Source organism: Rhamphochromis sp. 'chilingali' (genome assembly GCF_963969265.1).
Source record: "Rhamphochromis sp. 'chilingali' genome assembly, chromosome: 11".
In the NCBI taxonomy this organism is placed as follows: domain Eukaryota; kingdom Metazoa; phylum Chordata; class Actinopteri; order Cichliformes; family Cichlidae; genus Rhamphochromis; species Rhamphochromis sp. 'chilingali'.
In genome coordinates, this window is record NC_137938.1 from 20,106,277 (window position 1) to 20,120,741 (window position 14,465).

The 14,465-nt window shown below is 42.2% G+C and overlaps 1 protein-coding gene across 7 annotated transcripts in view; it reads right to left on the reverse strand.

The window, feature by feature from the left end:
* Positions 1-14,465, reverse strand: part of creb5b (cAMP responsive element binding protein 5b) — a 39,366-nt gene that overhangs the window by 10,451 nt on the left and 14,450 nt on the right. For all 7 annotated transcript variants that reach the window (XM_080897163.1, XM_080897162.1, XM_080897161.1 and 4 more), the window contains exons 6-7: positions 5,742-5,868; positions 4,358-4,468 (exon numbers count right to left, since the gene is read on the reverse strand). In XM_080897163.1, the coding sequence (XP_080753289.1) occupies positions 4,358-4,468; positions 5,742-5,868 (238 nt within the window). The remainder of the gene's footprint in view (positions 1-4,357; positions 4,469-5,741; positions 5,869-14,465) is intronic.

Here is a 14,465-nt window from a genome sequence, read left to right on the forward strand (position 1 = left end):
TTTATCTAACATGTTTTCTTCTGGATTTTCTGTAAACAGATGTTGGCAGGCATATTTTATAGTTGAAAAAGGTGATAAATTGTGGTGTCGTGAGGTTTTTGATAATTCATCTATCTATCTCACAAGTACAATTTTAGTCGCACTGAAGCAGAAGTTCCTTTCTGGTTTATGTGGCAGTTGCACTGATCCAGCAGCTCTTGCGTCACACTCTACGCTGCTAAAAGGACTCATCTCTGTAGAACCCCCCACCACCACCACCACCACTAGTCATATAAACTTCTGCTGCATCCAAAATATTTAACCTTCTCTCTATGTGTCCTTTGTACCCTGTCACTAGTTGACTGCACATCTTCCACGTTTACTTAACTAACCACACATATGCATATAACTGATCTGTATCACAAACCATATGCAAACTCTGACTTCATGGTTTGTTTTAGCCCACTTTGTCCACAGATGTGTTTTGGCTCCAAGGACAATGAGTACCAGACGGGGTGCCAAGTGCAGTGAAAAAAGAGGCATTTACACACACAATCATGACCATGCATACAAACACACACAATGTACATACAAGCTAGAGTTAACGCAAGCAGTCTGCAGATTCAGCTGTGCTCTTAGCTCAGCGTCTCTGCTCAGTGACATCATACCCCGACAATGCCACCATTCATACAGATGTTGCTTACAAAACCTGTAGTTAGACTCTCATTGTGTGTACTGCTCCTCCTCACAACAAGAGAATTTGCCAGAGGTGCTCCCCTACTATGGTGAAAGAAAATGAATGGAACACATAACAGGGTTACAGTTTATGCTAATGGTTTAACTGCTTACAAATGATTTTATACTAAGGTAATCATTTCATCAATCATGACATGGCAGAGATGAAAACTGTAACATCTGCAGCTGCCTCACTTTTTTGGAATTTGTGAGCAAAATAGGTGCAGTGCAGTGCAGTTACTGAATTGCAACTAGTATTTGGATTATCAGGATTAAAGATCAAGCGTTTCGCTAAACAGTGAACATGTACGAAAGAGTTACCCTGAAGAACTAACAGCAAGGTTTGTGCAAGTGAAATGAAAACTCAACATCAGTGCACGTGGAATACTTTGATTATTGGCCCTCCTGTGTGCTATGAAATGTTCCTTTAAGAGAAGCACTGCTTGCCCCCCCTCCCCCCCTTCAAGTAAAAAGGAGCATATTTAGAGCATGCCAGGAATTATGTCATCCACCAATCTAGTGCCAGCTCCACAGCCAAGCAGGCTGCAGTGAAAGAACATATAGTATTGTTTACCACATAAAAATCTCAGCACCTAGCCCGATGCTTAGTGACAAATTTATTGTCCTTAGTAACAATATAAACAATAGATAATTGGGAGATAATAAATAAAACATTTTCATACACCAGCACAAAGCCCTTTCAAGGCCCCTCTTTCTGAAATTAGCAAGCAGTCAGGATGTGTGGAAAGCATGGGACTCAGTTAAAAGACACAATAAAACAATGCCAAAGTGCACCATGCTGAAAACAGTGCCACTGACATGAGCCATGCGCCACAGCGGGCATTCATAGACTCGAGTTTGTTTTTAGGGGAAATTTGATAAGGGCTTGTTTGGGTTTTTCTTGTTACAGATGAAAAATGATAGCAATTACCTTTCATTGCATGAACAAAAATATCAAAATTTAAGCATAGGGGGTCTGTGGTGTGTGAGGGTTGGGGTGGGTTGGGGGTGTAGGTGTGGGGAGTAGAAAACAGTACAAGTATTCAGAAATGTTTTACAGTTTTCCTTTATAGGCATGCATGTATTCTGTGTGTGCATCTCATCTGTCAGTCGTTTTTCAAGTAGTCTTGGCTGCCTGTACATGCATGTGTGGGTGCACGTGTGTGCATGATTTTGCAGCTATTTGTACAAGCAAGATGACACAGTGCTGGTCCACACGCGGTGCATATATGTGTGTGTGCGTGCGCTCGTAAGGAGTGGTGATGTAATGCTTTGGCCAGCATGCTGTGGAACTTGGCCTCCTCTGTACTGCGTTTCCTCCACGCTGCGAGGGTCAACTATCCCACAAGCTCCAGCACACAACACTCACTATTCAATTCCCCAGACCACAACAGAGCAGAATTCAACCACACCCGGCACCAAGAGCACCCAGTCCCTCACAACAAGAAGGGGGAAAAAAACACTTGAGCTAAAACTAATAAAACATTCCAATCCCAGCAACCCTCCCAGGCAACAAACTAAAAGCATTAAGAAAAAAAAACATATCAATTATTCCACCATCAAGCTTTGCTATACCACTTAAATGATGGCACTTAAGTAGAAAATCAGAAGAACAAAGATGGGCACTGATGCAGATACAGTCTTTAGCCCAGAGAGCACAAACAGAGAGCTTAGAGCAAGATATGAGTCCCCAAGGGGCCACAGCAGTCCTTTGGCTCATTAACTATTTACACCAGAGACAGGCCTCCCTACTGCTCTGGCCCACCACAAAATCAATTAGCCTTCATTAGCCCAGGCTCAGGGCATGCTTTCTCTGACAGGGGAGGGATAATCCTGCTACCGATGCCTCCAGTTACCACAAAATATCAAACAGCAGCAAGCTCACCCATATGGCCATACATGCATGCACAAACATGAAAAGACAAAGGAAACTGGTTCTACTTTTCCCTAAGAAGTCTTCTATTTTCTCCCTTCTTATTCATTGTTTGATCTTGCAGTATATCAATATTGCTTCTCGCCTTTTAATTCTATTGCCTATTCTGCCTGTCTGTCCGTTTCCTTCATGTCTATCAAAGTCCCACTCAATCCCCTCTTCTGCTCTCACAATGTAAACGTTGAGCACAAAGAGTGCATCCAGATCCGTTCCTCCGAGGTGTGGGGTTACAGTGCGAAGATTTCCCATTGGCGGAAAGTCAACATGGTCAGGGTAATGCGATTAGAGCCGGATTGAGATCGTCGCAGGGGACACATGGGCCTGATCATGGCCCAGTTATCCGATAGCGAGGCCGTATTTATCGACCAGGCCCGGGCGAGGATATTGGAGACATTAGAGACCCCGTCTATGCTTATGAAACCCACGCTGGAGATCGCACCCGGATAACACAATTAGTCTCTCACTTTCTGTCCACAATCACAAAATTCCATCAGTTGTGTTCAGACATCAGGGAGCAGAATCTCAATTGATACACATTGGGTTGCTGTGCCTCGTGCCCGAATGGCCAACTAACCAGAAAGTTGCATGGTTAGGGGGCCTGCAGCCATTTAGTGACTGCATATGTTTATAGGAGGCCTAACAGAGCATTTACAATTCAATTACACAGATAGGAGGAGAAAAAAAAAGAGTAAGACATGTCTGGATGATGGCCAGGGGAGAGATAAGCCTAATACACTAATATTGTGTTACCCTAGTGTGTTACCATAGGAACAGTTGAAGAGATTCAAAAGACTACAAAGGCGATCAATCTTGAGAGAACGGGAGGAAGAGGGAGAATTAAATGCCCTGGGACTGCTCCCGCTCTCCTCTATCAGACCAATAACTCTTCTAATGACCTCTGCTACCCCTCTCTCTCTCCCTCTCTCTCTGTCTATGTGTGTGTCTTTGCCTCTCCAGGATGTTTCTCTCCAGTAAACCCAGCTATCTATGAACCTTTCCAAACACAAAGAGCAGCCAACTCTTTTCATTATGGTTTATAATTTCTTTTTTCTCGATATCCATGTCATGACACTCCAGTTATTTATTTTTAAAACAAAGGTTGGCAGTTGGTCACGTTGCTACAGCATTAATCAATTCATGTCACCTTAAATGTAACTTTTTAGCTATTTTTCATTAATCAGAGGTGCGCTGTCATGAACCAGTGTTGCAGCAGTACTGGCATTCAAAATCAAGAACAGTGCAAAGAATCTTTTCTTTTTGAGCTTTTTCTTCTGCCAGTCCTTCTTTGACTCTCAAAACCTGTGCCTACATATTATTCCAACTTCTACAACTAAATGCTTTGTGAAAGGATGAGGTCATTTGATTTTTTTCCCTGCTGTGTTAAACTAGTGCTAACAAGTTGCAGGACCTACAGAACATGTTCTGTACATTAAGATATACATCAGGCAGTTGGTGGGCAGCCGAGCCACAACCACATAAAGGGCCCTTTATTCCAGCCAGAGTCTCCGGTGCTGCACTGGCAGGTTCAGACACAGCTTTGATTACACACCAAATGATGAAATCCACACAGGCCTAAGAGTGCAGCCTTGCTGGCAGAGCCCAGTGGAAAAGAAGGTTGCAACACTTTTCAGCTTGTGTGTGTGTGTGTGTTTGTGTGTGTGTGCAGGCATAAAAGTGTATGTATGCATGTGAATGCTTGCATATACTCACCAGTTTGGCCTCTGAGTGCATGGAGGGAATGTGAGTGGAGGAGCAGGAGCTGCTGTGGGCGGGGCTTTGCATGCCCATCATATTGGAGCCCATGGACATTTGTCTCTCCATCTGAAGATTACAACAATACAATAACAATCACGCAAGTGTAAACAGGGCTTTATTTAAACACATATCAATCATGCTGTACTATTTATGCTAAGAGTGGTGATTTTTCAGAGATGCAATCACTGCTTTCTCACAGGTATGCACCAAAAACCTTTAAGCATTTTAAGTGTGAGACCTATCCTTTGAGGTTATGGAGCATGAGATGAGAACGCATGAGAGCCTGATTTCACATGACAGGCTGCCCTGTGCACAGCTCTGTGTGATGATAACTGGAGCTGACCCAAAACAGGAAGCCAGCATGCAGGGACTTAACACAGGAAGCTGGGCAACTGGGGTGTGTGTGTGTGTGTGAGAGAGTTTCTAACAGCAGTTTGGTGAGTATCTGTCAGACTAACATCAAAGTCGTCTAGTTGCAGGATGTTTCAATAAGGACATAGGTTAGTTAGCTCTACAAATTTCTAACCATCTGTCTTTGTGTGTATGCGCTCACTACCTGTCTCTGATTGATTCTAGTCTGGTCGTTATGTGTCATAGCTGAGACCTGAATGTGAAGAATTCACATGACATGTGGTGAAAGGTGACCCGTGTTCACCGTGTGGTGCAAACAGGAAAGAAGATATGTTTGCTTGAACATCTACATGCATGTGTGCGTGTAAGGTGTTGCGGCCTCTTAGCTGCTGAAGTTTTGGTGAAGTTTGCGGTGCTCTCCATGAGGCATGGGCCCTCTCACCCCCACCCCTGGCTGGACCTTTTCCTTGCCCTCCCCTTCCCCTGGTCCACAGAGATTTGGGTCTAGAACCTGACACACAATCTTAATTGCAGTAAGTGTGTTTTGTGTAAAAATATCACCCAAACGTGCACCCCTTTCCTGAACCGTCAATCTTCCCAAAAATCGCTTAGCCCTTAATTTAATAAACATGGGAAGGATTTTTCCACACCATAAAACTGAGCCGTCTTATGTTACAAACGGAACATATGTTGTATCATTGCAATCCTGATACGAGGGCCTTTTGCTATGTTGTTATCATTTCCTGTTACACAATGTGATTGTTCTGAATTTAGTTGGCTTAATTGTAGTGAAAATTTACATTTTGAACTCACAGGAAAAAACCATTCATTTCTGCAGGAAGAGTCGAAACTGCACAGCAACACCAACACAGCTTATGTTCAGTCTGAATGTACAGTGCACTGTCATCACAGGAGTAAACGAGTCTACTTCTGCATGCGTGAGCGCCGCTGTAAGTGAATATGCTCTGTAATCTGTTGTGGTACTCACAGGCATCAACACAGCAGAGGAGCCGGGCATGGTCGGGTCTGGCAGAGTTCCAGGCATGGAGGCTGGCAGAGGCTGCCTCTGTCTGTTTCGTAGGTGCAGTAGTGAGGACAGCGAGCCGGGGACGGGCCTAAAAGGACACAGACAAGGAACTTAAGGGTTTGTCCTGCTACACACAATCTAAGAATATTATTCTTTGTTGTTTCATACACCAGCACCAAATCCAGCATGAAATTTAGCGCTAGTTTTTAACGTGTCCTAATAAGCACAAAATTAATGTATAAGCATATATTAAAGAAAGAAGTGATAATATAGTGTAACATCCCTTTTTAGTATATTAATGGACATTTACTAATTTCTTCTTTTTTTTTTACACACACAAAAAAGTTTAATTCTCAGTTAATTTTATCTTTCTGTACTTTCAGAGTATGAATAATTGTATTATACATTATAGTGTGATATAAATGACTCACTGTTTTTATATTTCCTACAAATTAAGTGCTGAAATAAATTATTACTATAATATACAAAGGCATGAAAGAAGGCAAGTGAAAAAATGCACGACAAGCTTAGCTTAAGTCACCTTTGTGAGTTTAAAAACTGTATGTTTAAAAACTACAGTTGCTAAAGGGAATTTGATTACCCACTGATATAGTTGGTGATCATGTCTAACTTTTATACTCAATTCTAGCTCTCTGGTTTGAAGCTCATTCACTCTGAAGACAGGAACATCAAAAACAGAGCACGAATATTACTATATATTACATTATATATTACATTACTTCATAACATGATAATAATATAAAAAATATAGGGGACTTCTGTCAATCGCAGTTTAGAGGATTAGGTATTTTGCTGTCACCTGATGTGACGCACTGATGTGCTTATAAAAACTAAGGGTCTGTGGCTCCGTTGACAATAATAAAGAAAAAACTTCATCAAGTGTTTCCTTTTAGACTAAAGGGGCTGATTCTGTCATAGATACTGAGAGAAATGTTGGTGCTTATATCAAAAGATTCAGAGTCTCTGAATGCAATGAATTGCTTTCATTTTTCGTATTTCTGGTTAAAAGTGTAATCACTTTCCAAACATGCAAGTTGGCTGCTGCCCCATGTTCTCGGAAAGCCCTGAGCTGAAAGCGCGCACGCTAAAAAAAAAAACTATTGTATTATCGTAATTCTACAAAGTGGGGCGGCTAAGGAAATCTATTCATACACTTTAAAGTAAATTTAACATTTTGAGAGAAAATGCTTTCCGCAAGCTCGTTCTTTTTTAGTTTGCTCTTCTTTCTACAGCCACAAACTCAGAACAGAACCACCCCCCCCCCCCAAAAAAAAACATTAGTGAGCCTGTGCGCATGCTGCACTTCAATCATCTCATGAGTTTTTGGATATACTTTACTTTTGTAAAGTATATCCAAAAACAATGGATGAATAATGATTTTGGTGATGATAAATGACTAATATTTGTCATAACAACCACATGAGATGAGCATGATGAGAATCATATTTAGAAACTGCTAAAGCAATGGAAGCCCTGTGGGGAAAATCTCTTTCAGTGACCACAAGAGCGGGCGGACCAACGGGCTTATCCACACTCACGGCCACATCAATAAATCACATGTACAGAGGGCCCAGGCTAAGCTTAAACTATTGACAGCAGTCCTGTCTCAGTCACTGGCTCAAGGCCTTGGCCATACAAATACCCAGACCAATACATCTGCGCTCGGTGACATCATTTATACAACTGTCACCAAATCCCTGCTTCTAAGAACAACAATTCCCAGCTGCAAGGTGCTGCAACACCCACATGAATGCAGCAATTATTCAATCCTCACATCTAAAAGCAGCATTCACCGCACGATTCTTCAACAACTTGCATCAGAAGAATCAATAAATCTCCAGTTATCTGTATCGCCACAATCAGCGCTGCCACTCACCAGCTATTTAAGCTCCATTTCCTCCAAGCAAACAAGAAGCATTTAGGTTAGTTGTGTTCAACGGGTTAACATAATCAATTCACCACATCACAGCCTGGATTACGGTAATAGTGAGTGGTGAAGGAGTGATGGCCTAATGGAGGGGGGGTAACAGGGCAAACGTTCCACCACCTGAATAAATACCTGTATTTTTCCAGACCTAAATATGTGCATTTATGCTCCAGACATTTTAGATTGCTGCACACACACACAGGACTATTACCATCCTGACGATGTGTCATGCCAGTATAACATCCCAATTTATCACAATCACACTCATTTAACAGCGCGTATGACATCTGAGCAACACAGCGAATTCAAACATTTCCACATGGGAAAACTCATGAAAGTACAATGAGGTATGCAGTGTAGCTGCATCAACAGTTTCCCTCAGTGTTTAGACTTTGCCAGCATTCAGAAGGATGAACAGTCGCATGCTGGTACATGCTGTTGATTATGTAGATGAAGACTACATCATTTTTTCATAACTACGTGATGACTCGATTTTTCATTCAGACGCAGACTGAAGTTTTCTCAACAGATTTTTGCAACACACTGAAGTAAAAACGAATGCTAACTTGAAGCACGTCTGTATCTCATTATGATGTGTCAATTAGCTAAACAAAACTGGCTCATTTAAAGTATTTTTGTTCTAAAACTGTCACAGTATTTGCTTTCGTTTCCCACATGTATCATGTGTGCTATTCTACTAATTTAAACAAACAGTATTTTGTAAGAAGGATAAGCTTTATACGTTTATTTTTTTATTAATTAGCCCTATTTCAGTCATACTTCATCCTTAATCCTGGCAGCCACATAATAAACAACAACATTAAAAAAAACACGCAGACACACAGGCTCTGTGACACAGAGAATAAAGGCTCCTTTTGAAGACCGTAACTTCTGTACCTGTCTGTTAGACGAACGCTCTGTCCATCACGACCACATTCACCAAAACACAACCTGCTTGTCCACTGGGAAGAAAAAAACAACACTAACATCTGACAGCACTTCCTCAAGGGATTAACCCGAGCTTTGTGCTGACTCTGCTGATAAATAAAGACATTTCAGACAGCTGGCAAAAAGTCACTAACGGTGAATCCAAAAATCTAGAAGAAACAAATATAACTTACTTGTTGAAGTGAACACAATGGCAACTTTTCTTATGCATTACAGTGTCAGAACCACACTGTAAAGCGCCTCAGCAACAGTTCTGAAAAAGGGCTGAACTTGTTTTTCTAGCTTTTTCCAGCAACTTAAAATGAAAGATTTCCTGCTTCTGATGAACTCTTAATATGTAGTATTGTGTCACTCTTTCCTTTTCCTGTGCGTTTTACAGACTAAACCATTTATTCTTTTTTTCACTCTGATAAATACTATACTCTACAAAATAATGCATTTTAATATAGCACCATCGTACACCGTCAGTAAGGCACTAATCAAATACAGTATAAAGAGTTAAACAAGAAACTTTCTATATTTCATGCTCCCTCCTGCTTTGTGTATTTACATCCTCCTGCTCAAAGTGTTTATATGTGAATAAGTGCATATGTGAGTGTGTGACTTTTTCATTAAGCTGCGTGTGAACATATGCATGTGTGTGTGTGTGTGTGTGTGTGTGTGTGTGTGTGTGTGTGTGTGTGTGTGTGTGTGTGTGTGTGTGTGTGTGTGTGAGTGAATAATGACAGGCTCGGCTCCACTGAGGGGACTGATAATAGCCTGGGCTGTGGGCCCCAGGGGAGAGCAGGTAGACACTCTGCAGTTCTGACCCTGCGCTCTCACATTACTGAGTGCTTCGCTCTCAGCCCAGCTCTCCTCCACAATCCCCGCCCAAGAACCGCCGCCGCCCAAACCCACCCATCTTCACTCCACCATGACATCATTAGTAGACTTTCATCCCTCTTTATGCCTTTTTTACTTTTTCTTGTGCTCTCTTATTTCTAATTGTCCACATCATTATGATATTTCTTTCCACCACGGACCCCTCATGGTGTCCACGCCTAAACCCACGTCCCCATGATCTACTGTGTGTAATCTACAAATTTTGTAGACACACTGTGCTTTACTGTCCCAATCCCAACAGTCCCAACTCCAACTCAAGTACTGGGGACTTATACACAAGGGGGTTGGCTGCCATCCAACAGAGAGAGAGAGAGAGAGAGAGAGTCCACTGACTCATATCCTTCCCTTTCTGACTCGGCTCCAGCAATGATGTAATGCTCTTGGTTTTTCGCCCTCCCCCCACCCTGTGCCTGCCTACCCCCAGATTTTGTCCCTCCCTCCCATCCTCCTCTCACTTTTCCCTCTCTTTCCCTCCTCAACTCAGTCCAGCATCACTGTACTCACTCCTCGCTGGGTGAAGTCACTGCAAGCTCTGGGTAGACACAGCAGCTAAAAACTTTTGAACGTAACCAAAACAGCCTAGGGCCAAGTTCCAGACGTTTGGGAGATGGTGGTGCAGTCACCATGGGAACGGAGGTAAATACCGGGAGAAACAAGGGCCTCAAACAGCTTGCAGCTGCCTGGCTCTCTGAGTAAACACTACACAGGACCTGCCCCTGATTTACTGCCTTTAATCACTGGTGGGAGGAGAGTGCCATGGGGTTTGGACTGAGGAAATAATACGAATCTGATCAAATAAATCAGCTATAATGGGTTACGACACAGGCTGACTTTTATTAGCGCTCTAGAGAAGGGATGGATGCTGGGAGGGTGCTTCACTGGAATGGATCTGGGCTGGGGTGTCCTCACATTAGGGTGCCTCAAGCTGAGTTAAGGCATGCCAAAGCACAGTTTAGGAATGGTGGGGAGTGACACTCTGGAGCAAATTAGTATAAGTGTTGCGGTATTTATTCACCAAATATGATACTGTTTTGAATCATCAGATGCTCTTGGCTGAGGAAAGCAAAGATGGGTTGGCTTTCATTTTAACGAAAGCATGTCAGTGCATTCATATCAGCGGTGAATCGGAAAAACTCTTCAGCAGCTAATGAGTCATCTTGTCACAAGCTACCCTGGGATCTGTCAGCAGCACCTGACTGGTGCTGTAACATTTGGCATAAACAGACCCTTTCACTTTCAGAGATACTTCATCTTTTTCCCTTTTCATCTACTAAAACTTCACTATTTATTAACATGTTTATGTCTCTGCTGTAAAGCCAACCTAGGCTCCTGTCACCCTGCCACCTGATTCCTGTCTTCTGTCAGTCTCATCTCTCATTCAGCTTTCCATCTTCCCTTCTCTTTCAGAATCTCCATACATTTTTCCCACACCCACGTTGTTCTGATGCCATGTTCTTCATGCTTCTATCTTTTCCTCTAATTCTGTACACACCATCCAGCAAAATCCATGTCCTCACCATCTGATGCCACTCTTCACTCTCTCTCCTTTACCCCCAGGATCTGTCATTTCCTCTCCGCCATCTATACCTCCTAATACCTTCTTCCGCTCCTCCATCCACCTCTGATCCCATTCTTCCCCTACTCTGTCCACCTCTGATCCCTCTTTTCCACACTTCCCTACATTGTGATCCCTGTGCTCCCCAGAGCTCTGAGGCACATCCCTGTGTGTGAGTTGCTTGTGCAGGAGCCTGCATGTGTGGTGGCCCCAGGGCAGGGATGACACAGACCCGCTGGAATGAGAGGGAACAGAGTCTGGGCGTTCCTCTAAAAACGCACTATTAAACCCAGTGCAGTACACAATGAGCTCATCTTAATTCAGGTCAGATGTACATCCTGCTTTCTCTCTCTTTCTTTTTGTCTTTTCACTATTTTTTTAATTGATTACATAGTTTGAGCTTTATTCGTCTGTACCGTGCTTACCAGTTTTCTCTTCTGTCTACCTCCTTCCTTTCTATTTGGATTAGCTCTACAATTTATTCGGAGCCAATAGCCACTTTTTTTTGCGGAGAACTAACAAGTTCGAGCACGGGGGCAACTTAAGCTTTCTGTAGAGGTCACACACTCGTATACGCAGGACGGACCTCCCTCCTTATCACAACTTTGTGAATGCAATCTAATCATAAACAATAATAAAAGACATCTTGTTTAAATTGTAAAGTTCATGAGGTCAAACTTTATCCATAAACAGCCCATAACATCCTTTCTCTCTATGCTCATGCACCAGTGCAGTGCACTTAGAAGGCAGCACCACTGGGTTATTACAGGCATGGAAAGAGTTATTATGCAATCTATACGATATGCAGTGTGTATCATGAACCACCTATCGGCACCACTGTATCAATATTAATTCAGTATAGTAGGTCAGCGGTGCTATTTTAAACAATTGATGAAGTAGTGAGTATCAGATTACACTGTATGTAAAAGAGCATGTACACATTGTGTTTAGACGTGAACATCTGTTCTCAATAAGTGCTCACTAGCTATAATATCTGACAATGATCGTGGATTAACAGGATGATCGCAAGCTTTCGCAATCAAATAGAAATGCAAATGTACTTTGTCACAGACACTTATACATTTTAATAAATTGAACTGCTACAATTCAGTCTATTAAAAGCAAATCTTCTACCCAGTGGTTCTTCATGATCAATCAGCACACTAGCAAATCTCTTTGCAAAAACACAGGAAGTTAATATCACTCTACACTTTGCATGAAACCTTGCTGTTAAGAAGGCATGAAGACCAACATCTATTTCTGCTACTTCCCTTAAAGGCAAAGACAAGGACCACAAGTAGAAGGGTGCTGAAGGTGTGAAAAATATTGTGCATTTAAAGCAGCATGGGAAACACAACCACAAATTGACTTCCTTCAAACCTGTGCACAATGTGACAGCCAAACTTACAAGTTGCACACAGTACGCCCAGGGTGGGACACCGCAAATGATAGATGTATAGGTTTAAAGATAAATCCACAATCTAGAAAAGCGAATAGACTCTCCGCATAGAAAGAGCTGCTTTAAAGTTAATGTGGTTATTGTCACATTTGTACAAAAACAAAATGAGACAAAGTTCTATTTTCATTATTGAAGGTAAATTGAAAAACCTTTTGGTTAAATGGTGAAAAACCAACACTGCCTGACATCAGCAGTTAGTGGTTTTGAGGGCTGCATCTCATAAGTTCAAATATTGTCTTTAACACTTTAGTAGGTTTAGACATCTGTACTGTACATTTAACAAAAAAAAATAATAGTTGAAAGCAGTACTTAACTATCAAATTATCGGCAACTGATGATGAAATCTGCCACATCTGTACTGTATTCACGTAGCCCAGATGCATTCAGGTTGATTGTGCTATGTAATGGAAACAATCAGGCTGAATTCCTTTGTGCAGCCAAAATAGAAGAATGTCATTTTTTAATGCCTTGTGCCCACACCCATCCACCCAGCAAGCTCCACTTACAAGTGAAAAGGCTGAGGTTTTCACAGAATGTTGTATCTCACATGGTTGACTAGTAATGTCCAACACATTTAACTCTGACATAACTCAGCACCAGATGTTTGTAACTGAAAAGCAGAGAGCATTCAGAACAGTTGGACACCGCTTCACTTTGCATGATAATGATAGCCGTGACATTAAGATCTGCTGGCTGTTTCTTATGCCTGGTTTTAACACTGGTTTGTGTCAGTGCAGCTCCCCCAAGACCTCCTTTAAGGACTCAGAGCTGAGGGAAGGAGAGAAAAAGCGAGAGCGAGAGAGGTCCTCAGGTTTCACAGCTGCAGGCCCAGCTCAATCCTAAAGTAAGTGGACTTGAGGAAAGCCAATCCTAATTGATTCCAAGCCTCAAAGCTCTTTAGTAAACATTGTGGAGCAATGAAAATGACTTGTTATCCTAATTCATTGGATGCTCATGCTGTGCACTCAGCAGAGCAGAGGAACAAAATGAAGAAGCAGATGGAAGTGAGATTAAACTGATTTTGTTTGGTGATTTTGTCTCATTTAGAGACATATTTACCACAGAGCCCCATAAAGTGTGTTGATACTAAAAGATTTATAGACCTGCAATGATCAGATACACAACCTTTACCAGTCGTGACAAGGATAACCATTTTTTAATAGTCTCTTAGGTTATTATGGTTCAAATTAAACACAAAGATTTACATAGCGGGAACCTAACTGTGCTTCTAGTTTTACATGATGACCTTGTTCACAAAAGCACAGTAAATCAAAACATATTGAAGCCTACAATTCTCATGAATTAACAGGCTAATATCTGGACTGTGTTGGACTGAGTACACCAGTCTGTGAAGTGTCCAGCATGGTCTCTATGTAGGAAGTTCCTGTGGAGAGACCCTGTGCACAGAGGCTTTGGTGAGCCCTAATGGCTTCCTGTGGAAGTTCTGCTTTTCAGTGGAGGGGTTTCCTCAGCCCATTTTCCTGCTGATGTGAACATTTCCAGATCAGTTTTCTCTTGTGTGAATATTCCCATCCTATTCATGTTTCAGGATTCCGCCATCCTCGTAAACAAGTGACGCATCTGCAACTTTAGACCATACAATTGCTGCTCAGAGGTTGCCTCAGATCATGTGTGACAGATCACTGCAGCTGGCAACTTGGTGCAGTTCTGTGGCTGGCAACCACCACCACATGGCATACCGTCTCTGAATTTTGAGTGATGCGATTTTACGACAATAAACAATAACACAGCTCTCTCAACAAACCGGTAAGGGCTCTGTGGTCAGAAAGGGCTGCGAAGTGAAGTGGTGAGTCAGGTAAAGAGTTTACAATGACAGGTAAAGTCAGGTGAAGCAGGCCTGACAACGTCTCTGTTACTGGCAGTGATTGCTGC